Source organism: Salarias fasciatus, chromosome 18 (assembly GCF_902148845.1).
Source record: "Salarias fasciatus chromosome 18, fSalaFa1.1, whole genome shotgun sequence".
In the NCBI taxonomy this organism is placed as follows: Eukaryota; Metazoa; Chordata; class Actinopteri; order Blenniiformes; family Blenniidae; genus Salarias; species Salarias fasciatus.
The window spans coordinates 13,977,946-14,005,916 of record NC_043762.1 but is presented as its reverse complement, the minus strand read 5'-3'; the positions used below and the strand labels follow the sequence as shown (position 1 = coordinate 14,005,916).

Here is a 27,971-nt window from a genome sequence, read left to right as displayed (position 1 = left end):
TTTCGTCTTCTCCCTCCTGTCCTCTCTTCTCTTGCTCGCCTGGTTTTGAGCAAGCAGTAACGAGCAGTCAAGCTCATCTCCTGGCCAGAGCAAACAAAACCAGAGCCACATTCCCCAAGCTCAATTTGCTGTTACGTCTCAGCTCTGTGAATTGGGACTTTTGAGCTTCAAATCTACAGGAGGAGCTGGGTGGTTTCTGGCTGCTAATCTGCTGCTCACATGTGTTTAGCTTGTGTGAACCCCAGTGCTTGCGTCAGGTATTGTCAACATTAGAAAATGCATCTTTTATTTTTCAACAATTAAAATATGTGATATTGCAGAAATGCAGTTTTGATACTGTATCGATATTCAGCATGTCATAAATGAGCAAAATAGTCTATAAACCATTAAACTCACTCCTGCTGACACACTCTCTTCTTTTAAATTAGACCTTATAGCACTGCTATTTGCTCAGGATTTTTCATTAAACAATAGTTTCTTCTTATTTTATTACCTCTGTCTAAATACAATGTTTACTTTATTTGCTATGCCTTTCTTGCATACTCTTTTTCATGTATTTATGTAGTAGCACACCCTGAATTGCTGTCAGTTATTAATAATTCCCCTTATCTGAATAAATTTATAAATTAAAATGAATCAAAAGACAGTATTTGGAGGTAAATTAAAATTTCTTTACATAAGTTATTTGTAAGGTTATTTCTGGTCTCACACTTACAACTGTTTTCTTAGTATACGAATACGCTTTGGTCTACACTTTATTCCCTAGTAATTTACATTTATCTTCAACTATTTTCCCAACATTTTGAATTTTATCGTCTTTATGTCGACTCCTCTTCTCCTGCAGGAACCATAGCGCAAAGGAAAGTGTTTCCGACCCGGACACATTTCACCGGCGGTACGCCAAGTGTCATCATACAATGCTAGCCGTCAGCTCGTTTCACGCAATTTCTCTCAAATAATTTAGCGACTGGTCCTATTCTGTCTCTGCCACTCACTTCTTTGACTGTTTGGGTTTTGTAAGAAGGGTCCGGCTGGTTGTGAACTGTCTTTAAAGCAGCAGCATCGTTTCATTTTTTTCTGCATTAACCGGTTGCCAAGTGCTAACAACAGTAACAGTGAGGAGGAACTTACATGCGTGTAGCGGAGTTGTCGTTCTCAGATCATCAGCGATCACAGAGAAAAGGTAAGAAGGCATTTATTCCACGTGATTACATCCCGATTTTAAGAGCACCGTGTTGTGAATTCAGGCTGGCTGACGCTTAGTTCGACCACGCTGATGACAGCTGTGTTAATGTCTTGAGCGTAAGGGAGAAATTAATGTGACCATCCCTTTGGTTATTTCAGCTCAAGTGTTCATGCAGTCTGCGATTTTATCATACTGGTGCAAGTCTGTGTGCCTGAGCTGCTCTGCATATTTCCCTGGCATGTATAGATTTCATTACAGCATTGTCATAGGCGCATACAAGAGGAGGCGAGCTGTTTTAAAGCATCAGGTTTTCTACCTCTCTGGCATAATACAAAGTATACAACACTGGAAAAGTTATATGTATGATATGAACTTTTGTCTCTGGTTATTTTATATCTGTGTAACACAAAAGTATTATAATGCAACAAAGAAAATCATCTTTATAAAAAGTGGTCGTTTTAGTTCAGTCTTACTGAGCCGAAACAACAAAACCAGTGTATATTTTCAAAAGCGTATTGTTTTGATTATATATTGTACTCAATGCTCTAAATCAAACAGTAACATTTTAGTTTTCTGTCTTTTCTCTGTGTTCCCTTTCAGCCGTCCCCAGCAGACAGAATGGAGCTTCAAGCAGTCCTGATGGCGGCTGGTGGGGGGTCTCGTATGACCGATCTGACATACAACACCCCCAAACCGTTGCTGCCCGTCGGCAATAAACCTCTTATGTGGTATCCCCTTAATCTGCTGGAGAGGGTAGGCTTTGAAGGTGAGAGCTACAGTTTTCATGTTTCTGCCATTCCTTCTGCTGGTTCATAATCTGCAACGACAGAGAGTAACTCTGTGCTGTTTATTATGTGGGCAGTGTTAATTCTTGTGTTCTTCAAGATTGCACTTCACTGGGCTAATAGGCTTTCAGAGATACATTTAGCCTTTATGCATCAGTCAGCCTTCTTCACATTTAACCACTCCCTTCTGAAAAAATGTCTGATCAGCCATAATAACTGAAAATTGTCAAGTGCTGCACAGAATGTTGAACTACATAAGATTTATTTGACGATTGTGACTGCACAGCTTCATATCAGCTGTCTGATTTTGAAAAGAGCTTACAGGTGTTTTTAGTTTACCCGAAACAAAAAGTGGTACCTTCGAAAAGAAAGTTCACCTTCCTCCCAACATTATGGTATTTTTATTAAAAGTAATATCAGTGATGCAAATCTGAAAACATTCTGGGACAAAAACAACATTAATGTTTCTTTTCCAATGAGTTCCAGTGACACTTTGGTGCTAATTTCACTGTATGTTGAGTCGACTGGAGCAGTTTTTCCACATAGTACTTTTACAAGCTTGTCAGCTATTGTCAGATGTGCATTTCCTCTGCACATTTACAGTCCACATTTTGGGTGCTCGTGTGTGCAGTGAGTCCAGAAGCTCAGGGATTATAAACAGCCTTTTTTCCCCTCCCGTTTGCTCTTTTTGCCAGTAACTGGACTGTTCATTATAAAAGCCTGTTGTGCCTCTCGCGTCTAAATAAAAGTTGCTTTCCATACATAATCATCCTGTGTGGCCGGCAGTTTACTGTGTGTAGCCTGCTAGCCAAAGCTGTGCAATTACATTTTACTAGGCTGACACAGCGAGAGTGAACAAATGCCCGTTAGAAACCATTTCATGGAGACATGCCTAATTGAACCAGACGGACACTAATATTCTGGATGCTTGAAGCAGTGCTACTACCAACTGTATTAACAAACAGCTCATTTACCCTGCTTGATTGTTATGATCATATGAATATGTTGTTTACACCTAGTCCACCACCACACCATACTAACATCTCCTTCAACTTGCAGATAACAGGAGGAGAAGAGATCACTTATCAATCCATTTCATCACAGGCTGCAGCTTAGTTCACACAAAATACCACTATGGAGACACTAATCAGTATAACAAGCGTGTCTTGAAAATATGAGATGGCGTAGGCACAGAAAGGCCCAGTTGGTCAGTAGGAACCCCTTTTGTTTAGTTCCTTATGATGAATACTTTCACATATTGTTCGTTTGCCTGTTGAAATTAAACATTTGAAAAATGACCAACAAAAACTGAAAGATCGGAGATTTGAAAACAAGATGCTCATTATGAGTACATCTAGCTACCATTCAGGTCTTGGTTAGAGAATAATATCTTTAGTGGATTTAATCTAGGACCTAATCTGACACTTTGGTCCACTGAATACATTGATCTGAAAACTAGTCACTGGTTCAAATCCCAGCCTTTTACTGTTTGTTCTCATTTACTCTCTGATTTCATTTCCTGTCTCTATTTTAAAGATTGACGGAATTAACAAAGCTGTAATTTTTGTCAACTCAATATATGTGTTTAACTGTTTTTAGAGGTAATTGTGATCACCACCAAAGAGGTTCAGAAGATGATGAACACAGACCCTAAAATGAAGATGGACGTGAAGATGAAGCTGGATGTGGTTCCCATTCAGGAAGACGAGGACATGGGCACCGCTGATGCTCTCCGACACATCCAGCAGAAGATTAAGGTGTGTGTAGTATCCTGCTCTCTTTGCACAAGTCAGTAAAATAACTATTTATGGAGAACATTTTGTTGCTGGTGAATCGAATTCAAAGTATATCATATATGATTGACAAGAACATAAGACCCAAAAAGGATCTTAATGTACTGTATATAAATAAACTGTTCAAATTGAAAGGAAAAAACATGAATGGAAAGGATAAAAGTAAAACAGAATGATTTGCGTGATTTGATTTTATGCCTAGTCGGGAAATTTCAACTCATTATGACTGCTGAGGCAGCAACACTTAAAATAGAGGCAATAAAAGTCTGGTAGAAATTGTCCCAATTAATCTTTTCAATTGACAGCAGTTCTGAGATGTGTGAGCAGAATTACACAAGTTTGCAATAAACTGCTTCTAACATTACAGAACAATTTATGAAAAAAAGTTCCTTGATGGAGAAACTGTGAAGACATTAAAGATCCCTCCATCTGCAGCGTATGATATAGTTCATTTCATTTCAAACTGTTTTATAGTTAGATGAATCACAATGCTGAATTAGTTTTAAAAACTGTTAAAATTAATTATTTATTGCATTTCAAATAATTTAATTCTGTTTAATCATGGTAACAACTGCAGCTAGATGACGGATCCTTTATTTTTTTAGAAAACAATGCGTGAACTCTGTCAATGCCAGATTCACCGATGATAGAAGTCTGTTAAGGTTCTTTTTTTTTTCTGAAGTATAAAATTTAGTCCACACAAGCAAAAAAAAAAAAAAAAATGCACAAAATTTGAAGGTGGCCTAGAAAAAGGATGAAAACTGCAGGGAGAGTTTCCGTGGGTGTGTGTACTGCTGTGTGGCCACTGATCCTTGCCTTCCCCTCCTCCGGATGGTCAAGGCTGCAGCAGTGCCTCATTTCACCATTTCAAAACATATATAAACATTCACGGGAACACACACACACACACACACACACACACACACACGTACGTACACATGCTGTTTTGGTATCCATGACCCCCAACTCCAATTTCCAGCCCCCCCCCCCCCCCCTTCTGTATCCTGTCTGCTGATCCCTCCATTCAGTTCACTCTAAACAGATGAAGTCACAGTTAAGACTCGAACTCTCCGTGCTGCCAGTTTACCCACTGCACCATTTATTCTCATGCACATCTGTGCAACATTTGTGTTTGGCTCTATAGCGTCCGTCTATAGAGGCCACGGCTCCGACTGGTGTCCTGTGACCGTGAAGGCATGTTTGTATGAAGCCGCTGATGTATTTCCAAAACGACCGCCGTCGCTGACTGACATTTGACTGATCATTGATTTTCATGTAGTTGGAAAGTTGGGGGGGGGGGGGGGCGCTCACGGTGATGTGGCGGTTTGGACTCCCACTGTGAGGCGCCGGCTCGATTCCAGGCATGAGGCAGTTTCGTGAACAGTTTGCATGTTTTGTATACTTGGGAGCTCAATTGGTAGTTTTAAATACGCTGTCGCATGTGTGCCAGTGGGACCACACAGTGGGTCAGGCTCAGAGCCCTCTCTGGGGAGTTTGCATGTTCCCCCTGTGTGTGTGTGTGTGTGTGTGTGTGTGTGTGTGTGTGTGTGTGTAAGTTTTCTTTAGGTACATTTCTCACAATCTTGAGTTGGATAAATCATGTCAGGCAGAACTTTATCTTCTCAGACTGTTTGGCCAGCATCAGCGTCTGGTTCCCTCCATAGGTTTATATCAACATGCTTGAATTGAAAGTGCTCAGTGCTCCAGTGTAGTGATTTTCAGACCCAGCCTACATGCTACCTTGTTTGATATTGTAGAAGATTTCTCCAATCTGCAGTTTTCAAGCTGCAGGCTCCTCAAGCGCCTCACTTTTAATGAAACCACATCAAACCCTCATTTGAAGGCACCAGTGTCTTGCCGCTGCAATTTTTCACATTCTTGCCTCAATGTCAATCAATTATGCTTTTGAAATAAAAGTCAAATCAAAGAGCGAAATGCCAAGGTTTTTTTTTAACCAAACCGTTTCATGTTTTTTTTTTTTTTTTTTTTTTTTCCTTCCTGCGGTCTTCAAATCAGTCGGTGCAGATTCTTTAATAGATGCTTAGTTTAACCACATCTTCACACACTTTAGCAGGACCGGCTCCAGCATGCTCCCATTGGGAATCATTGGGTTCGTAATCCTTTGAGCAGCCAGCTAGATTAGAGGCATTGAGTTACACACACTCACACACAGCAGGGTGATGAGTGAAGGACCGTAACCATGGCCGGCCAAATCCCAGCGCAGAGATCACTCAATCTGTCAGACTGATGCATGAGCACAGTATGCACACACACACACACACACACACACAAACTCACGTTCATGTCTTTACACAAACACACTCCCATAAAGGGGATTTGGTGTAACCGATCAAACAAAATGCTTACAGGAATCAAGAGTACACTCTGCAACTGGGTCGCTCCTCTTGGTTATTGAAAAGAGAGATTACTATCGGCATATTTCATTTTGTTCACTCTTCAAACAGCCGGGTTGCACAAAAGTGAGCGGATATGCTGATTAATGCCTCACTCTTTTTACGATAAGCCAAAGTCGTGAAAGCAGTACTTTACGCGGACTTTTTGGCTTTGTGCGCTTAAAGCCCCCTTTGACGTTTTCATTATCGCCGCGACTTAATCAGCCAGCAGAAATAATGTGAATGGCCTGAAAATACCTCCATATACATTCAGCGAGTCAGAGGTTTATCTTTGGTCAACACAGGTTAGTCAGTGTGTAAGACTGGAGACAAAAGGTGAAGAAAGACAGCAGGGAGAGACTGAGGTGGATCTCTTTATGAAAGGAGCGCAGCAAACATGCTGAGATGAGATTTAGTGTCTTTTATGTTTCTTTCACGACATTTTTTTTTTAACATTCTTTCTCCATTTTTTTGCATGTGACCTTTCATTGGACTTCTCATTCTAAAAAGCAATGTTTTTCTTTTATTTCATTTAAAAGCCCACTTTTAGATAATATATAAGCTTCCTATTTTTTCTCCCCTTAGTACATGGTTATTATATTGTCTTTCTTTTCTTTTTATTATTTTTGTTGCCATATTTGACTAGTTCTTTACAGATCTTATTGCTATGCTTCTACAGATTCATGTCGAATCCACAACACACTGTTTTTTTTTCCATCTAATGTAGAGTTCCTCTTTTTTCATCTGTTTGTTTTTACACTTTAAAATAAGGTGAGATTTTTTAAAAATATTTTCTGATAGTTTATTTTATAATTTTAAAAGAAATTCAATGACAAAAAGAGCCGATGTACGGTTTGAGCTGAGGGGTGATGGGAGGGGAAAAAAGCTGAATAAAACCACCACACAAACAAAATCATGTTCTTAAAATGACCAGAAAGTGTGTCGGCAGTAATGTTGGATTAAAGTCAGCGACCACTGGGACAAGCAAGTGTCTGTGTGTGTGAATTAGTGTGCGACAGTGTGTGTGGTCCTGACCTGTCCAGTGATCCTGACTGTTGAAAGGCCAAAGTGTCTGTCTCTCCAGCTGACTCCACTCTGCTGTCGCCTCTGTGTGTGTCCCCGTGTGTGTGCATGTGTGTGGGAGGAAAGTGTTTCAGAGCACTTTTGTCCATTTATGTGTGTGTGTGTGTGGGATGCGTGCGTGCTTGTGTGCTCTGTTTCTCGGACATGTGTGCGAGCTTGTCAGTTTTGCGATAGCGGGAGGAGAGGGTTGAAAGAGTCGCGGTGTCGGTCGATCTCCTGCAGACGCCTCGCCTCCCGCTCTGCCGTCGGCAGCTTCCTGTCGCCGAGTCCGGGAAACGTCAGGGTTCCCGCTGAGTCGGGGTCAGTCCACGTGACCACAAGCATTAAGGCAGCAATTCATCTTTCAGTATAATTACAGAATCAATCGATATTGTGCTGAGCTGAGGACTGTTACGTCTCTGTAGATGGAAACCGAAGCAAAATGAGTTGAGCTTTGCTCAATAATCAAAATTCCAACATTGCTCTGGAAAATAAGCATTTTCAGAACTTTTTTTACATGATCCAAACATATGATCAATTTCTACCCTGATTCATGAACATGTCACAATTTTGTTCTCTATTTCTTTTCATTTTGAAACATTAACCAGAGTTATTTGGGGCAAAGTGAGGAATCGTTGTGTGTCTTTGTTCGAATTCAATCAGTTTAGGACATATATTTTTGTGTATCTAAATGGATTTAATTGGTCAGAGGTCTTTAAAGTAATATCATCATTATACCAATGTGTTTACACAGCTTACATATTAAATGCCAATTCCACTTCTTCCTGTAGTTACACAAATGTAGCAGTAATTTTGTGTAAAATACTGTATATTTCATGCTGTACGTATGTGATTTTTTTTGGGCCATTTTGACAGAATCATTTAAATAAAACCTTTCAAAAGTAAAGATAAGTCTGGCATCATGATATATGGAGGATAAATATTCCGTATCATGACTTTACATGACTTCAGCATTGATTTAGAGTTTCCATTATAAGCGAATTCACTCCAGTTCTTCAGCTTTTCTAAATGTAAATTCCCATTATGTGCTGTTTACTCTCCAATGAAATTCACATTGCTATATTTTCGCAAATACTGTAAAAGTCCCCGTATTCAGTCTTCTCATGAACGAGTCCAGTTGATCACAGATTTAACAACATTAAAACTCCAGCTGCTTTTCGTATTGTTGTCTGTAAGCTTATGTCAGCAGTGGACACATCCACACGTTTATCAGCACTTCAGTTCTTCCCTGCACCTATAGCGGCTTTACTTCCCGTGTTTTTCTTTCCTGTTTAATCCTGCTCCCGCGTCTCCCTGCTTTTCCACCGCAGACACAGTAAAATGTCTCTGTCATTGAGGCTGCTGGTGCTAATGGTGGGATTAGTCCCTCTGCTGACAGCCTTCATCGCCGGACAGAGAGATGGATACCGCACACAGACACGCGAATGTGGGCGCTCACCCCCATTTCACTCCCGTACGGACACGTAAAATCAAAGGAAAGGATCCTGTTTTATTTGCCCTCGGTCATAGGTCATTCAGTTTGTGGTAAACCTGCTGTGTATGTATTTACAGTGTAAGAACTTTAAATGCCACATCTGGAATAATGACACAAACTTTGTATGTGATAGAAAATCTTGGCTCTGGAAGAATTTTTTTTTTTTTTTTTTTTTTTTTAATCGTCTTGAAATTGAATTTTGGTACTCCCAGATTGGTGTGTTCTTTGTGCATTCACGACGGCTCTAACACACCGTATAAAAGTTGGGAAGACCCACGGCTGTGCCTCAGTGTTTGCCAAACGTTGAGGAAATGGAAATGATTATTGAAATGCGAACCAGAGTTGGACCGAGACACTTCTGGCTGTAAACAGGGTTTAGAATCCACCTTCTTTTGTTTTCATCACCTATTTTATCAAAGGGGATGACTCACGCAAGGTTGAAAGCAAACCAAACACATTTGTCAGACACCGAAAATTATACGGAAAACAGACGTGGAAAATTCCAAGTGTTCGTTTTCAACATCCCACGAAATTAAAACAAAAAAAGAGACAACTTTCCATTTTCGCTCATGTGCTGAAATCCTCATTTTTCTCACAATCTATGTCAAATCATTGTCCCCCAAAAATAATTTTGAAGTATTTGAAGCGGTGTGAAATGTCTGATGACTCACCCTGCGCTACAGGGTGTTTCTAACTCACCATAGAAATTCATATAAGCAGTTCGAAACGGCAACCTACAGAATCAAGTCGAGAAATTCAACCTTCCTAGCATGTTTTCCAATACATGTATGCAGATGAAGAGTGGCGAGACAACCTTTTATAAACGCGTGCTGATGACCAAACAGCAGAATCGTAGCTGTTGAGAAACTCACATTCCCCAACAGTAACAGTAAAACAAAGCAGAATTTATGGCTGACATTTATATTTAGGACTTAAAATCCCAGTCGGTTAGCCGCTTTGTGTTGTGACTACCTCCAGTCCTCATCTCTTGCTGTCACCAGATACTTTTATGTATAGTCTACAAGCATGCCGAGATGACTGTCCCGAGCAGGCCGACCGCTCTTTATAAACATCATTTTCCCCATGATCTGTATTTGGAATTCCCTTTCTTTGTGTTTGTGTTGAGGTAACTTTGGAAATGTCCCCAACAGGTGGGGGAAACTTGTCTCCTAAACATACGTCCAAGTCAGAAGAGACTTGTCAAAGCATGAAACCTCGAAATTTGGTCTAGCGAAACCACATCGGATGTCACATATTTTGTCACCGTACGTGTGTTACTGGCTGCCCTCCGTCTTACGGCACTCTCCCTCCCCTCCTCAGACGGACATCCTGGTGGTCAGCTGCGATCTGATAACGGACGTGGCGCTTCACGAGGTCGTCGATCTGTTCAGGGCCCACAACGCGACCCTGGCCATGCTCATGAGCAAAGCCCACGAGTTCACAGAGACGGTTCCAGGCCAGAAGGGAAAGAAAAAGACAGGTAATCCAAAAACTTTGTACTGTTTTTTTGTAATGAATGCACCTCTTATCCTTCACTAAAAGATACTTGCTGTGCCTGTGCTTGTTAGCGAGGGAAGTCGGATTACAGATATCTCCTGTTTTAGTGTCACAATAGTACATGATATATTTCTTCCCCTCCTCCCAGCTGAGCAGAGAGACTTTGTGGGTGTGGATCAGTCAGGAAAGCGGCTGCTCTTCATGGCCAATGAGGCGGATCTGGAGGACGGACTCACGGTCAGAAAGTCCATCATGAGGAAGTAAGTCTCTGCTGCCTTCAACATCCTGATACGTTCAGTGTTCAAGAGGTCGCTTCAATATCACAGCGGTGGAATCGCTCCATGCTCATGGATCTGTTGCACCGGCCAGATGGACGCAGTGTGAAATATGTCTGATTTTTTTCAAAACACAGCAGTTTCGTCATGATCTCCCCCTCACGGTTCAACACGTGCGATTTGCACATAAATTCCGACGTTTCACTGTGAAGCAGTAAAGACAGTTTTATTGCCACTCACAGTTTGTGTTGTACAGATTCCTTAAATATCTGTAATGTGTCCTGTGAATGGCGAATGTTTATGACTTTAATATTCAAGTGAGCATGCTTGGTTAGTTTTTGCTACTTAGCTATAATAACACAATAATAATATATGAATAAATCATGCAAAGTAAGACGAGGCTCCCAGTTGGTGCACCACTGCAACAAATCGATTCAAAAAATCAATATGTAAAACACAACATTAGTGCAATTACACTTAGTAAGTCACATATGTGCAGCAGACATTTTTATATTGTTGAACATTAAAACTAAATGAATTTTATAGTGACGTATTTATTTCATAAAATATTAATTCTTTAATAAGTGTTTTAAATGGTGCGGAACACACAGGCGATAAAATGATGTCTGAGTCCATCATTTTTATTCTTTGAAACAGCATTTAAAAGCCTTTCTTCCTATTTAAAATTATCTTAAACATTCAAGCACAGTGACGTTTACCTGTTTTTACACAGTCCAGCCTGGTTTTGTCACGATCTTGTTTTACACCCACCTGATCATTCAAAGCCATTGAGACTGGACTACCGTCCTTGTGTCACACTTGATCTAAAATGTCAAAAGTTAAAGCGAGACCTATCGTCTCAGCAGATTTAAATACTTATGTCTATTCAATGTTGTGTCGTTGAATCGGTTTTGGAAGCATGTGTTGTTAGAGTGAAGGTCGTGCAGTGGGTGTGTGGGGCTTCGGTTCCAGGAAGAATGCTCTAGGTAGGTTTTCTGAGTCCTGAAATGCGTGTATGTGTGAGAGCGGGTGTTTTGGGAGCTCGTAAATACTTCATGGAGCCAAAGCCACTGTAAATTCTGGCCAATAAGAGGGCCAGAGCAGCTGCGTGCATGCTTCCCTGCACAGGCAACTCTTGAAACACACACACTTTGTCTTTTTCACAATCACGTTCTCCTATGAATCCGCTCACAGGCGCGCATAACACAACCTCGAGGCGGATATTGATAGAGAGAAAACAGTCGCACGTTGTCAAAAACACGTCGAGTCCACATCAAGACAGTTAGTGGAAGTCTTTCAACACGAAACTCACCTGTGGTCGTTTATACATTCACTTGTCACACAAACACACAAAACAGATATGGAGCGGAAGAAAAATCTCTCCAATGCAGTATTTATTGCCTCTGGGCTGTAACAAAAGAAATCCCCAGGTCGCAGGTTTCTATAACCCACCAGTAGGTAGATTTACAAGACCTGGCTGTTTTGAGCATCAGTACCATCTACTCACGATTCACACACCCACGCTCTGCAGGCGCTTTCCTCCGTGATGCACTTTATGCATTTAAAATGTGTGCGAATCGTCCCTCTTATGACCTTTCACATCAGCACTCGGGCATTTTTTATGCTGTCACACTATTAACAGCAACTCTTCCCTTTAAGAGGCCTGTCAGTAAACTGTTGCAATGTGGAAATGATTATGTAGAGTTTAACTTTTTGTCCCTGAGGCTTCAAGAATGTGTAAAACAGTGTCTCTGATCAAGTGGCTTCCTGAGTCATTTGCACAAAATTGAGTGTATTGTTTCCTCTGCCTATTACCATTGATCCCGTTGTGTTCCTCCATGCAAACGGTGATTAAATTGCATCCGTATTTCAGCTTTAAGCCGCCTGTCTAGCACTGCTCGGCTTACTTCTTTGTGGTTTCCACGTGGTTGAAGTGTGTTAGAGCAAAAACATTCTGCACATGTGAGATTATTTTACCTGGAAATTGCTTAAACGCCGTGAAAGGACTCAAGCTGAGCTTCCCCTCATATATTACGGCTCCACCTGTCAGAATCCTAAATACAGACCTGCTGAAATTCTTCTGATTGTCTCGAGTTTTCCAAACTTTAAAGTGTCATTATTTAAAAATGTTTTACTTGTTTTAAATCAAAATCAAATTGACTTTCAAAAGAACTCATTGAAATTTTAGTGGATGCAGATATGATCTCCTGTGGCTTTGAAGGCGTTGCTGTAAGAGGAAGTTGAAGCCTGATCCATGAACACGCTTCACTTCATTATGTGACTGAGAAAATGAGCACAATATGGATCATGTCTCATGTCTAGTATACCTTCTTTGGGACTGGACAGTAGGAATCACAACTATATTAGTCAATGATGCAAGTTGAAAAGATTTTCTTTGGCGACTGTCAAACCTCCACAGAGGTATGCTTTGCACACCTGTTGAAGCCACAAGAATATTTATTCTGTTTAGACTCGAAACTCCTGATCTAAATATGTGTGGATAGATAAAGCATCTTTTCCTGTAATATTAAAGGAACTAGCACATTTTTTTGTTTGGAATTCAAGAGTTGAATACCTTTGGTAAATTGTCAGCCCTTCCGTCCTGCAGGCTCTGTAGTGAAAAGCAAACTAATGAGGGCATTAACAGTCATTCTGCTGCATCTGACTCATCCTTTACTGTTGGGCTTCTCAGTTGTAGCTCAATGAGACATGAGGCCATGTGTGTCTGTGTGTGCGCGCTTGAGAGCTGTGTCTCTTCTCTCCCACCGAGGACTTTAGTGGTACTTTAGTAGTCAAGTCATTAATCCGAAGGTTGAGTCATCCTTGCCTGCAGAGGTACTAAATTCCTGCTCCCCTTGACTTCGAGCTCTACAGCGCTCAAAGCAACCAGAAATCACATGACGCCCGCCGTTGAGAGGGGCAAGATGTTTACCCGTGTTTGGGAAGTCCGGGATGCCTGTCGTGGTTGGATTCTGCCACACATGGGGAGAGGATGTGGTGGAGGGAAAGAAGAGGGACGAATCACAGTGTGCTGATAATGGAAACATTGCATGACTGATTAATCATGTTATCTATTTAGTTTCGCAAATCTTTGTTCCCATTTCACATTTGCGACTATTATGCACGTAAAATTGTGTAACATCAACACTGTTGTACTTTCTCTCTCTCTTTCTCTGTCTTGCACTCACACACACACTCGCGCACACACACACACACACACACACACACACGGCTCTGCCCGGCCGCAGGTGCCAAACACTGATGTCACATGCTGGGTGTTCCCATAAATTCAGCTGGACGCCCAGGATACTACACACGGAGGCATACACCTGGGAACTGTTGTGTGAATAAATACATTGGACAAACACCCACAGAGCATGTCTGCGTGCGTCTCCAACATGTGTTTTAATGCTTTTGAATAAAATGCCTCGGCACCAGGCGAACGCATACACTCGGCTTGATTTATGGCTTTCAGCATCTGGTTGTAAAATATGTGTGACCAGGCAGTCGCTGCAGTTATACTGGAAGCGTGCAGTGTAAAGGATTTGGGGAGTGGGGGGGGAGACATGCTGGAAAATACAGTTTTGACGAAGAGGAGAAAGGAAGGAACTGATGTAGTTTATATCGACTGATCATGCCATTCATGCGATCATGTCGTGAATGTTTCTTTGTGTATTTATGTTTGCAAACTTCAGTATAGTCGGTGTGTATAAAGACAAATGTCAACCAGATAGTAATTTATTGGGGGAAAAAAGAAACAAACTTTCGTAACTGGAGGTCACAGTACACATATCATACAGACAACTGCATGAAAAGCTGTGAGAAATTTTAAAAATACTGAGGAAACTGAAATAATTCTTGATTTATTTCAGTTGTTGCTTGCATGTCTAGAAAGTGTAATATCAAAAACTTAACTAAAAATTCTATTGTTCTAATATAATCCTATAATTTTGCGTTTTATCCATATTTGTAGACTTTTCTTTGACTTTTGATGTGAACACTCTAAAAGTCTGAAAGTTTGCCTGTTTTATAGCTAATCGTTTAAAGTTAATACAGTTTCATTACCTTTTTCAAACTGCAGGGGATGCAGAGAATTAACTTTGAACTAACCAAGTAATATATCTTCTTTTTAGCGTCGTTCAACAGTTTCTAGATTGTTTTTGCTATTTTGTTTGTTTTGCTTTTTCTATTCCAATTTTAAGGAACAAATGTAACTGAAGCTTGTAAAAACTGCGGTGAGGCTTTAGCGCTATCTTTGTATTTTGTGAATATTTTTGCGCTTACTTCCAGAAAGACTTCCCATAATTAGCATAATGTTTTATACCTTCGGCTGATGAACAATGAATTGGATCTCAGCAGTGAACATCCTGTCTGCTTTTCATTCGGTCAAAGTTACGTTATTGTTTTTATGATAATGGGACACAGGCTTCAGCTCTGCAAGTCTAAAACACTGCAGCCTGCTTTGAAACGCAGTGGAAGGTGGGATTTGTATTAAAAGGGCTTGAACATGCAAGTGGTGGTAGAGAGTAGCTCTTTCGAGGCACCACAGGATTAAATGTTGAAAGGCTGGAGAAACAGGAGGACAGGCAGTCGGAGAAGGTGAAGGGGCGAGGATGGAATTGTTTATTAAAACCCTGGAGGATGACATGGCTTTCCTTGGCTCTCGCTTCATAAATGTCACCCTGGGCCTCGAGCCGCCTTGTCTCCCTCCCGTCTGTGGATCAATGTGTGAATGAGTGAACGCATGGGCGGGAGAACGCCTCCATATGGTCGACATAAACCTGTCCGCCCGGCAGCCGCTTTGTGGGGTGACATCTATGGTAGCTGCGCGGGGACAATAGACAGATGTGACTATTCTCTGGATTTTATGGAAGCATATGGCTGTTTTTGGTTGTTTCATTTGATGTTGAATGCTTTTTTTGTTTTTTTTAATGCAGGGAGCAAGTAAATTAAGTACTGTCAGCAAATGAGAAACAAGTTGAAAGCATAAAGGCAGCAGGTGATGAAAAGAACCGCTGATCGTTCCCCCCCCCCCCCCCCCCCCCCCCCAAATACCTGGAGCAGCCTGGGCTAGTGTGTGCACAGTGTGTGTGTATTCTGATCTGTGTAGTCCAGGAGTCTGAAAACCTGCAGTGTTTGACTGTAACAGCAAAAAACGGCAATAAAACATCAGCTGTATCAAATTATTTCACACCTTACTAACTAAATAAACGATGTAATTTTCATTATTAAAGTCAAATATGTCCGAATTATTTCACTTGGTGGAAGGATGGTGATCCATGTCGGTAGCAGACTGCACATATCGGCTAATTTTTCAGATCATGTTTTGTTTCTCATAAGACAAATCGTGCACTCTCGGGTGGTTTTTCTTCTCAGTAAGTAAAAGGATGAATCTAAAATCTGGTTTTGCCGTTTCTGTGTCTGTTTGCTTGCAGACATCCCAGGATGCACATCAAAACAGGCCTGGTGGACGCTCACCTCTACTGTCTGAAGAAAGCCGTGGTCGACTTCCTCACGGAGAACAAGTAAGTTCTGTTTGAGACGTGTGAATTTCAGCCCTGTTTTGTAATAATTTCAAAATGGCCGTGTGTGTGTGTGTGTGTGTGTGTGTGTATGTGTGCGTGCAGCATTAACCAACAGAAGTACATGCAGACGACCCCACACTCACGTTGACATGAACTCTGGTTCACTGCGTAATCTACTGCCAGTGTTAAACATGGTAACGTGGTGTGTAGGTCTTTGAAAGGTTCTGTTAGCAGGGTATTCTAAGAGAGGTGTTAATTTGTTTTACTATGTGCCACTCAGGCAGCCTGTAAGGCCTTTAGCCTCTGAAGTGTAGCAGGGGACAGGGAGCCTTTCTGGAGCGGCCTGCAGTCCTTAATCCAGGGGTGAAGGCAGTGTGTGAGATGAGCAGATATTTATTCTTCTCAGTCAGGTTATTCCAGCTGATATTGATGGCTGATAAATTGTGTTTCTTAACATATTATTTAAACAGTCGAGGTTCTTCACTTGAGTATAATTAACTTGTTTTTGTGCCAATTCTAATATTTCCAGCAATACTTGGGCCGAAAGTAGAATTGCGCGGCTTTGGTTTAATGATTTAACGTTCCTGGTACGAGTCCCATTGGGTGTGTTCAAATGCACTTTTTCTATTTCGTTCGTGGAAAATCTGAGCCTGAAGTGTGATTCTGATGGGCTTTACGTCTAATGTAGGAACAGACAGTCTCACACACACCGAGAAATTAAGAGTCGTTTCCTCTCAAATGTACATTTTTGGAGTGTGGGGAAGCGAACAGGATTTTTTGGAGAAAATTCAGACACAGGGAGAGTTTCACTCCACCACTGAGGCACATAAGTCTGATTTCTAAGGAACGATACAGAATCAATCATCCGGTCTCTTTCAGAGAGAACACAGTAAAAGTCAGGATTGGAGAGGACTTATGCGTAATGAATTAACCTTTATTGTGGGACATCACAGTTAAAAAGAAAATTATATGTAGGATCCACGTGCCTTTAAAGTAACATCACAGCTCAGTTCAAAGATGACTTTAGGACAAGATGTAACATATAAACATAAGTAGATGTTGAAAAAAATGGAGTAGGTGTGTTCTTTACATTTTAAGAGCTTTCTCAGTCTTCATTTCCTGTCATAATCACAACTCTGTCAGCAGAGCTACACCCCCGAAGAAGCCGCCTGGGCGACTGAGAAACACCTCACTAAAGTATTACGTCTGCTTGATTACACGGGGAACTCGTCCGCATGCGCCGCACAAACGTTTGTCGGCTCAGAAACAGCGTGGTGCCTGGTTCCTCAAACATGGCAGCCGTGACACGTGCCCTCTAAATATGTATGAATTCTCACCAAAACGTGAATTCCAGGCTACAAATTAGATAGTGCCAGTTCAGTTTTACCCATTAATCTGACTTCTTCCTGAAAGCGTGTCCTCACTGAACTTGTTTCAAACATTGCAATCGAAGCCAACCAAGTAAACCTCCTGACTTATCTTCTTGGCTCTATGTGTGAAAGCGAGATGTAGAAATTAATCTTATATCACTGCACGAGCCGGTGCACTCTCTCCTCCGCCGTATATCATCTCTCTTGTTAGATGACTCGTTTCTTTCTTCGGCTCTTTTCTTGGACTTTCCTTTCAGGACTCCTCTCTGCTTCTCTTCCTTTCTCCTCTCCGGTCTTTCTCCGTCTCCTGCTCAAGGAACGAAATAGACAGAGTAACTGTTGTTTTTCTCCTGTCATTCACATGGAAATTCTAATCTCCCTTTAAAAGAAAGTAAGAAGAGGGCAAGTGTGGTGTTGGGGGGGGGGGGGGGGGGGGGGGGGGGGGGGCACAGTGGCGGTAACGGCGAGCAGGAACACCGAGCAAGGCAGAGTGCAAAGCAGGGGGAATGTGAAGATTTACCTCGTGGTCCTTCTCTTGTCTTCTCAGCCCCATTTACTGTACTTTCCTCATCATTTGTCATGTCTTACCATCCTGTATAATCCTGTATTAGCGTCTTAGAGTTGGATCTTATCTCAGCAGCTTGACCTTTCTTTTCATCGTAGAATGGTTTTCAGTCTTTGTTCATGTCTCATTAATTATTCTTCTCTTCCACTGTTCTTTGCCATTTTTACCTCAGCATCGTGTCGTCTCTCTTATCTGCTCGTCTTAACTCCTTCTTTTTGTCTTATCGATTTTTCTTCTCATCCCACCTCATCCTTTCACCTCGTCGTATTGCCTTGTCCTGTGTTTGCTTGGCTTGACTTGCCTCATAAACTTGGGTTGCAGGGTAACTGCTCAGCTTCGAGTCAACCGGATGTGGTTATATTTATATTATATAATCTTTATGGAGTAGAATCCCTCTTTTATTGCTTTGTGTTTTGGGTACATGGCCTCAATTAGTTTGTGAAGTTAACACTCCATTAGCTTAAGGACTAAATCAAAGATCTAACATCTGCAACATGTTGAAATCTTGTTTAATCTTGATTCTTCCCATATCCTAGGTTCATTTCCTCAATCCGTGGCGAATTGGTACCATATTTGGTGCGCAAGCAGTTTTCCAAAACATCCAACAGTCAGAAAATGAAAGACGATGTGGAGGATCAAACCCAGATGAAGAATGATGGCTCTACAAACCATGGTTAGTGCTCACACAGAGGGATACAACATCATACATCAAATTCTGAAGGAAAACAAGATTTAGAAACACTGTCCAGCAACATATCAGAGCTCCTTTTAAACATTGAAATAATAGTTTTCTGAAGATTATTCCTTTGTTAGAACAATGCTTCTTGTTGAAAATTTTGTTTTTATTGAGCTTCACTTTTACAGAATTTGCATCTGTGGAATGAACATCAGTGCTGAGTCTGTAGGTTGAGCGCTTTAATGATTTTGTCAAATCTTCTCTACTAAGTTCCAAACATCTAATTCTGAATGTTACCAAAAAATATTACCTATATAATCAGTACCGACTCAGAAGACGTGACGATGCTGAAGGGGGATAAATTCCCGAAACGGCCTCAGTGAAGCTGCTCTGTCTGCCTCTCCCGGTGCTTCTCCCCGTCCTCCAGAGATCCTCATCTCCTCACGGGACGAGCCTCTCCTGCAGCTGGCCCAGGAGCGCTCCTGCTGGAACGACCACCACGGAGACATGAGCGAGGCCTACCACGGCGGAAAGCTGCGATGCTACGTTCACATCATGGACCAGGGCCTGTGCTACCGCGTGAACACTCTGGCTGCTTACATAGACGCAAACCGGCTGGTGAGTCACATGTAAAGTTTCCCAACAATCGCATCTTTGTGGTAGTTTACTAGTTGGTCGCAAGCCCAAAGCTTTGTGCCTGACAGTACTTCCCTCAGGATAAGCCAGCATTTTTTTTTTATTTTTTTTTTGCTCCGAAACAGCAATCAAACAAAAACAATTGTGGTCACGTTTGAATGGGAGTGTTGAGGGCTTGTTTGAAATGGAAACATCACTCTTATGTAATCACTTTTAGTTTTAAATGTGATCGTTTTTACTACCATGTCTCATTACCTCCGTTTTTTTTTTCTTTCTTCGACCAGGCTCCAAAGCTGTTTGAGGAACCAGCAGTCCACCCGTCTGCTGTCATTTCTGAGAGATGTCAGGTCAGAATACTCTTTTTGTATTATATACTTCTTTCATTAATCTCATAATTTTTCCTCAAATGTTTTAGTGATTGTTGCCTCTTTCTGTCGTTTAAAACGTGTTGTGTTGTGGCCTCAGATGGGATCCGACAGCATCATCGGAGCTCTGTGTCAGATCGCTGATAAAACCTCCATAAAAAGGTCCACGATTGGAAACGCCACCACGGTTAAAGAGAAGGTCAAAGTCGCCAACTCCATCATCATGCATGGGGTCACCATCGAGGAAGGGTGAGAAAACACACACACACACACACACACACACACACACATCCGTGCACATGCTTGTTGAGAACACAGTATGTGTGTCATATCACCTGCCATAAAAACATGTTGAAGACCTGTTAATGAGGTGAATCTTGACATGATCGAGCTTATTTGAAAACAAGAAAAGTTTGTGATCAGAAAGAAAGGAATCACTGTAAAGCATATAATGAAATGATATGTAATGAAAGTGACCAGCGTGTTTCAGTGGTGATTTATTCCAGTGAAATGTGCCGCGGTGGTGAGAAAAATACATTTTTATTCAGACTTGAAATCTATTTGTTCATAGCATTGCTACTCAACTCTTTTGGCCTCCGTTAGTTTATATTGTTCAGTTTCACTAAAAAAATGAAGGTATGTCGAGCAGTAATTCACTGCATGCCTCTCCATTTGGATTTCTTAGTGATCCGTTGTGCAAATAGACTGTGTGTGTGAGTGTGTGTGTGTGTATTTGAGTGTGAGTTGCGCAGATGCTGGTGTGTGTCCGTTGATAGGAGGTGTAACAGGTTTTGTTTTCGGTGCTCTGCGGGGTCAAACAGGGATCGCTGAGTTAACAATGCTTCTATTGGTGTGCGGCCAGCCAGAGACCAGCTCCAAACAAACACAGAGTCGCTGAAGTGAAACACACAACATCCATATATTTCATTTAGCACCTAATTTGCTCACCCATACCCGGTTTCCCACTGCTCGAAGAATTTATGGAATGGCGTCTCCTGTTAGAGAGTCGAGGAGCTCCGGGATGATTGCGTGAATCATCCCGATCAGACTAATCAGATACCAGTATTTTATGTCTTTAATTCAGCCATCTTCGGTTTGAAGGGAGGTTTCATGATTGATCAGTATGACTGGCTCATTAGTCGGTGATTTTGGTTTTAAAGATGATTGCAAACACTTGTTTCCATCTGCGAACATGAACCCAGTTTCCTGTTTGTATTTAAGATTATGGAAGTATAATTTGACTTGAAGACACAAATCATCCAGTTTGATCTCATCTGCAGCCAGCTTGAAGATCTGACGGCTTCGTAGCAACAAAGAGGGATCCTGCAGAAAGCAACAGTAGCTACTGTAGAATTAGCATGTAGATTGATCTGTTGAGTCTCCGAGCCAGAAATCCTGGTGGAAAGAGACTCATCTTGGCCTCCAGTCCAGATTTTAATGCACTCATTCACAGGCTCCTTTTCTTTTTTCCTCAATTTCTTACTCCTCCCTCTCTTTTCTCTTCGCCATGGCCTCAACACCATCTCCCTTCTCTTTCTGTCTCCCTCGCCATCTCTTCTTAAGCCTTTCAGGGACCCCGGCCAGCCGGCATGGGGACCCTCATCATGCCCATGTAGGTGCACGCACAAAGGCATGAAAGAATGAGGGAGACGGGAGAAGGGAAGAAAGAGGCGAGAGGGGAAAGCAAGCTAGCACGCAAGAAAAGAAAGAAATTGCAATTCTTTCTTTTCTTGCTTTGAGGACATAAGAAGGAAGGAGAAAGAAGGAAAGAAAGAGCTAGTATGAGGGGATTAGCAGACCCCAGCCATGTCGCAGAAACCCCTCGCATTTCTGCTTTCTTTGTTTGGAGCTGACCAGAGCTTGTTGACAAAGCGCTGCGTGTTTGGGAAGGGGGATAGTAGGGGTCAACTTTATGGAGGGGGGGGGGGGGGGGGGGGGGGGGGGGGGGGGGGCTGGCACAGGAGGTGGGGGGTTGATGTGTGTGCGTGCGTGTGTGTGTGTGTGTGTGTGTGAGATGATGGTGGTGGTGGGGAGGGGGGGGGGTCATGGCAAGGAGGAGCCCTGGTGTTAGTAATTAGTGGTGTTTCAGCTCCGAGGCTTCTTTGGTGGTCTCTCTTGCTCTCTCCCTCTCTCTCTCTCTCTCTAATGTTACAAAACTCCGAATCTTGTAATCTCCCATCACCAGCTACCACCACCACCACCTCCTAGGTAGTCACTGAAACACACACACACACACACACACACACACACACACACACACACACACACGTCCACACACTCCTTTCTCACCCGCTCCCTCAAGGCCAAACCACCTGAACAGAATGGGCCAATACAAACCTGTCTGTGAGTGTGTGTGTGTGAGGCACGCAGGGCCAAGTGTGTGTGCGTCACTGACTGGGCAAGACCAACATGTGCTCTCCGCTGGGCTTCCCGATCTACCGAAACACACATACACACACACACACGGCCTTCACGGTCAGTCGGCGGAGGACACACAAGACCGTCTGTGTGTCTCTCTCTCCCAGAGTTTTATGGCAATGGTTTGGCTGCGTGTGAGCGTGCACGGCGGGGCGGGCACTGCCAGCTCAGGTGGGACCGCGGCACGGAGCCAACAACATCCTAACAAACACACAAGGCTGTGCGCAGCAGCCCGGCCTGCCGTTGTTAGCTAATATATATGCTAATGCGGCGTCATTAGGGTCACTGGATTGGTTGTTTTGGGAGCAGGTGTGGGAATCCTTGATGCGAGCGAGGAAGCTTCCAGCAGCCAGCCGTGGCGCACCGGGCAGCTCCCGGTGCCGCATGAATGATCGCCGCTGTGTGCACATGCCTGTTTGTGTGTACATAAGGGCCCAGAAAGCCAAGAACCAAGCCGAAAAGTAATGTTTGAGCCACTAATGAGCCACTGTTTCAGCGCTTTCAGGTGCATTCGCTGGACTTAGTCACCCCCGAATTATTCCCGACTTGCTGTAATTCATGCAACGTTTTTAATAGCAGAGCCCAGGAGGAATCATTTTATTTGTCTCCGAGGTAAAGCAACTTGTCAGAGCTCAACGAGACAATGCAGGTACTGTTTATAAGTTCAGACTTTTTAGTGTCCCGCTTTGAAGCCAAACATGTCGCCAAACTTTCTCACGCCCACCTGAAGGAGTATTCATCCAGAGATCAAGTATTAGAGTGGAGTAAACGAATAGTGTTGGGCGGGTGGGGGGGTTGCATAGACGTGTTTATGTGAGCTTGTACATGAAGCATGAGAAAGGTCAGGTGCAAAGAGGAAACGTCAATCCATGTACTCATGACTTATGTGTGAAACTGAAATCCATTCATTCGTCTGTGTGTTTTCCAGGTGTAACATTCAAGGCAGTGTAATCTGCAGCAACGCTGTGATTGGCCGAGGAGCCGACCTCAAATACTGCCTCGTGGGAAACGGGCAACGGATCGAAGCGGAAGGTGAGAAGACAACACACACACACATACATGCATACATGCATTTTCTTATTTTGCATGCTGTCGAACACATTGTGTGACAATACTAATTTTGTTTGCGTTAATCTTCAAGTTTTGAGATGCTTTGCTTTAAGTTTTCACTTTTCATCTGCTTGCATTAAGAGAAGTTTTTATTATTACATTTTTTTTTGTCGTGTATTTATTAGAAAAAGACTAAATGAAGCTTACAGGAAACCTTTCCAGTTTACAGCCAACAGGAACCCTTCCAGCAGCAGAGTCACCTGGCGAGATGATCAGAGCATATTGTCGGATTTTAAAGTATTTGCTTTCTTACACTGGTCCATGAAAGCAGAGAGTAAATATCAACAGCATAAATTTTCTCCTATAAAAGAAATACTGAAAGAAATACAGGAATATACGACAAAAGTGTACTGTGCAATGAAATTTCCACTGATTTGCATCGGAATGTGAGAAATAAATCCTCTGGCGTCATTCTCCTGAGTTTATGAGCTCCTTTTGAGAAACAGAGCTCCAGGTCTCTCAGGTGAAAACAGGTTTACCGCCCGAAATTAGAAATATAAATAACCCCAGCGTGCGCTGGCTGCTGTCTTTGGCTCCATCGAGTCGAAAATGAAGCCTTAAGGATATTATCGTCTTTCCTCTCATTCTAATTTGAACATCTACGCTCAAACTTTGGAGCCAATTTTCACAAAGTAAACTGAGAAGATGTCAAACAACCTGTGTGGTATGAATAATAACCACACAAAATGATAATTCCGTGCTTTATGGGTTATTAACTGTCACAAACATACACTGCAGAGTCCTCGTACAATCACACCACTGTGAGTTTGATCCCCGTTTCACCCTGTCCACAGGCCCAAGTGTCCTTGAACAAGACTCTGAACCTCAGATTGCTCCCATCGGAGGTCGAGCGCCTTGCATGGCAGCCGTTTCCTTTACTACAGGGGTGTCAAACATAAGGCTCCTGGGCCAGAAACGGACCCACAAGAGGCTCTGATCCAGCTACTACCAAAGACAGCATTTTACTTTTTACCAGATGTTTAACGCGATACTGAGTCCCGAGCTGAGAACTGACTGAACACATGCATAATGCAGCAGCTGCGGGAGAAGTGTTTGAGACGTCTCACTGTATTTTGCACCAGAGAGTATCATAAAAATCGACTTAATGCTGATATTTGTTCGGTTTTGCAAAAATATAGACATTTTCAAAACGCATGCTCTACACCGCTGTAAGAAAAAACTTGAAAGTTTTACTCTGAAGACTGTTATGGCTCTATTTTGTTGGTCGGGCCCACTCGAAATGAATTTGGGCTGTATGTGACTCCTCAGCTGAAATATGTTGGACACTCCTGCCTTAGGGTGTGTGTGTAAATGTGTGAACGTGACGAACAGGGTGAAGCACTTCGAGAGGCTAATGTGATTGCAATGAAGCGCTACTTTTTATTACCGCTCATATAGTAGTACATGACCCCCGCTCATTAATCATCGTGACTACTTTTTGCCTTTTCTATTCATTTAAAGTAATGTTTTTATGTATGAATATGGCTTTTCTTTTCTTATAAGGCAACACAGTCACATTGCGAGAGTCAAATTTATACATAAAAAAGAAAAAAATAACAGTACCTCCATTTAACTTTCCAAAATATGCAAGTAAATTGTTCAATTTTTTTTGGTTTCTTGAGCACGTCCAGTAGTTTTTTGTGGCTGACTCGGAGAAGGTGTTAATGTATGTGTGTGGTATTTGTTTTCCAGGGCCAAGCATTTGAGCCAACTCGGAAAGTTTTTTTTTTTTTTTTTTTTTTTTTTCCTTCATCGAAAGTCTGATTTGTCAGAGATTTTCTGAAAATTTCTTAATCCCCTTGTCCCCAAAGTCAGCCGCGTGTATGCATGCATGTGTGAGTGCGTGTGCGCGCGCGTGCGTGCGTGCGTGCGTGCGTGTGTGTGTATGTGTGTGTGTGTCACATTGATGGAGAGGTTAGAGAGCAGGGCCAGAACAGGACCACCCGGAATTCAACAGCAGCGGCCTCCAGCTAGCTACACACACACACACACACACACACACGCGCACACACACACACACACACACACACATATAGTGAAAGAGAGCGAGCTGGACTAGCAGACTGAGCAGCCTAATTGAGTGAACAACAGGGTGCTCTAAGTAACAACAGTGTGAATTTGAGCTAAACTCATGTAAAAATGCAGGAAACAGTTGAGGCCTTTTGGAGAATCCGGAGCGCCATTACTGTAACAAAGCTCCTCTGGCTTCAGCTGTTTTGCCAGATTTGTTTTCGGTCTTGTCGGACAGTTACAAACATCCAGTTATGGAACAATGGAAACTTGGACCCCATGCTGCACGTTTGTTTTGCATACACTGTAAAAGCGGTGTTTCTCTGTGGGGATACGAATCTAAACTCATCGTCCTGAACACAAAGGTTTTTTTTATTCTTGAGCATTACTTTCTCTAAAAGTACAGGTTTATTTGATGTTTTTTAGGACAGACTGAAGACAGTACAGTGCACAGAATTTAAAAACAAGGGAAAGTAACATTTCAGGAACAATATGCACCAAAGAGCTGAAACAATCATGATTTTTTTCAGTTCTACTCAAGGTCAAGACATCCTGGACAGACCCCTGAACTCAAATGAAGACAAAGTCACTGTGATGCAACACTCTGTGGCTCGTTTTACCATTATAGTCACAAACTGAGCGATAACCTCGGATTACCTCTTCTACAGTGTTGGTTAGATCTGGTCAAAACCTCATTTACTTGTTTGAAATCGTATAAATAAATTGAATGAATAAATTGAAAAGAAGGTAAAAATGATGCCAAAGCCCAATACAAAGGGGATTAATAGAATAATGTCTTTATTGGGTGTAAAGATAATCCCTCTCTCTCTCTCTTCTCTGTGATACTGAAGCACAGATCAGCCTCTGACTGCCGGTGGAGCTGGCTGACCGTAGGCTGCTAAAGACATTACACACCCACCTCGCTGCTGAAGCTGTTAGCAGCCAGGGACCACCCTGACAGCCAGACACACGCACACACACACACACACACACACACACACGCACGCACGCACAGATCCATCAGGTGTATATACTTAAAAGATACAAACCTCTATGCCTGTGACAGACAAATACATACTTGCATTCATATTGTTGATACAAAGAAAAAACACTAACTTCCTCACTTTAACTCTTCGTATTGCATTCTCTCCTCCTCATTCTTCTATGGATTTTGTGCCAGTATATATACATTTTTTTTTTTTTTCATATTCCAGAAAATTTTGATCTCATTGTAAAATGACAAAAACTATAAATTCATATTCTTACCCGTTCTTATCACTCTAACCGCTGATTCATCAGATCCTGAAAGAGACCGGCTTCATCAACATGCCTCCTCCTTTTCTTTTCATTTTTAACCTCTTTATAGAGAGTTCATTGAAATGCCACATGAAGGACGTTTCAATGCTTTTAAGTCAATGTAAAACACTCGTATGTGCCTTTAATATGTAAAAATACTGGAAAAGACCAAAATCATGCTTATTTCATTACTTGGAGGTTTTGAAGCATTTTTCACAGAACTTCTGTAAAAAAAAAAAAAAAAATGTCTGCCTGCTATTATTATTTATGAAGTATCCCTAAAAGGAGTTTCTAAAAGCATTGGAAATGTGTTTGATATCATGCACTTACTTGCGCGTGTTTTTTCATAGTTTTTTCCGCATATTTCCAAGTTTGATGCATCGATCAGGTGAATTGACTGGAAGGAAGAGATATGAGGGCCACAGCATAATAAAGGGTAATTAGTTTGGGGGAATGGAAAATAAACACATAAGTTACTAAAAATATCCAGTTGCTTAATAAATAGTGCAGAGAATTAAATACATTAACATACATCTACAAACTATTTTTTTTTTTTTCCAGCGAATCATCTGGGCCCTCGCTGAATAACCTTTCCTACCTTCCTGCCCCGTCCCTCCTGCCCGGCTGTCCCATGCTCCATTTGCCCCCCCTTCCCTTCCCTTCCCGTCCTCACAGCGGAGGATCAGCTCATTCTGAGCAGCAGATTCCTTCACACTAAAACCTGTCTGTGTGGATGGAACATAACTCCCTGCCACCGTTTGCTTTGGACCGGCACCGCGGCTCGGAGATCGGGGAGAAGCGGCAGTCTGCTCTCCGGACGCTAAACCAGCCTAAACTAGCAGATTCAGTTTTTAAGAGACTTGTGTTCCTTTTTTTTTTTTTTTTTTTTTTTTTTTCCTGTTGATCAAGTTGCAGTATCAGTGGCCAAAGTCTGACCACACTTAATAACTTCTGTCACAGATCTGTAGCGTTGAAACGATCCCGCACGCAGATGGAGACGCCGACCTGCCAGATCACTTTCCATTCAGTTAATTTCAGATATTACCACAATAAATCTTAATCCAGTTTGTAGAAACTTGCCACTTCCAGACCAAGCCTTATCCAGCCAATCTTTGAAGAACTGACTTCATTGTTTTCCTGAAGATATTTACTGATTATATTCTCAATTTGAATCATTAATCGGTGATTTTCTGACACTTGAAACATCATTTTGATTTCTCCATACCGGTTAATTTTCCGTCTCGTTTGTGTTTCCTTCAGCTGAGCGGACGAACGAGGTCATCGTGGGAACAGACCAGCTGATGGAGATCTAAGAGGAAGATCCTCTCACGGGCCAATCAGAACCCAGAGAGTAACTCTCACCAACCCGCCCCGCCGCCACCGAGCTGACGGACCAGTCGGACGCCTGGACGCTGTCTGCCAGTCGCGCACTCTTATCCTCATCAGCTCTTTTGTACATTGTGTCCAAATAAACAGCGAGTCGGCCAAAAGCTGCAAGTCACCCCGTTGTAAAT

At 42.2% G+C, this 27,971-nt stretch overlaps 1 protein-coding gene across 1 annotated transcript; it reads left to right on the top strand.

Moving 5' to 3' along the window:
• The first annotated feature begins 883 nt into the window (after positions 1 to 883).
• eif2b3 (eukaryotic translation initiation factor 2B, subunit 3 gamma) lies at positions 884 to 27,971 on the top strand. The gene is made up of 12 exons (XM_030115763.1): positions 884 to 1,183; positions 1,787 to 1,952; positions 3,571 to 3,728; positions 10,035 to 10,194; positions 10,360 to 10,471; positions 15,922 to 16,011; positions 18,483 to 18,619; positions 19,050 to 19,240; positions 19,543 to 19,605; positions 19,724 to 19,872; positions 22,970 to 23,073; positions 27,718 to 27,971. The coding sequence occupies exons 2-12, from the start codon at positions 1,805 to 1,807 to the stop codon at positions 27,768 to 27,770; spliced, it is 1,365 nt and encodes a 454-aa protein (XP_029971623.1). The 5' UTR covers positions 884 to 1,183; positions 1,787 to 1,804; the 3' UTR covers positions 27,771 to 27,971.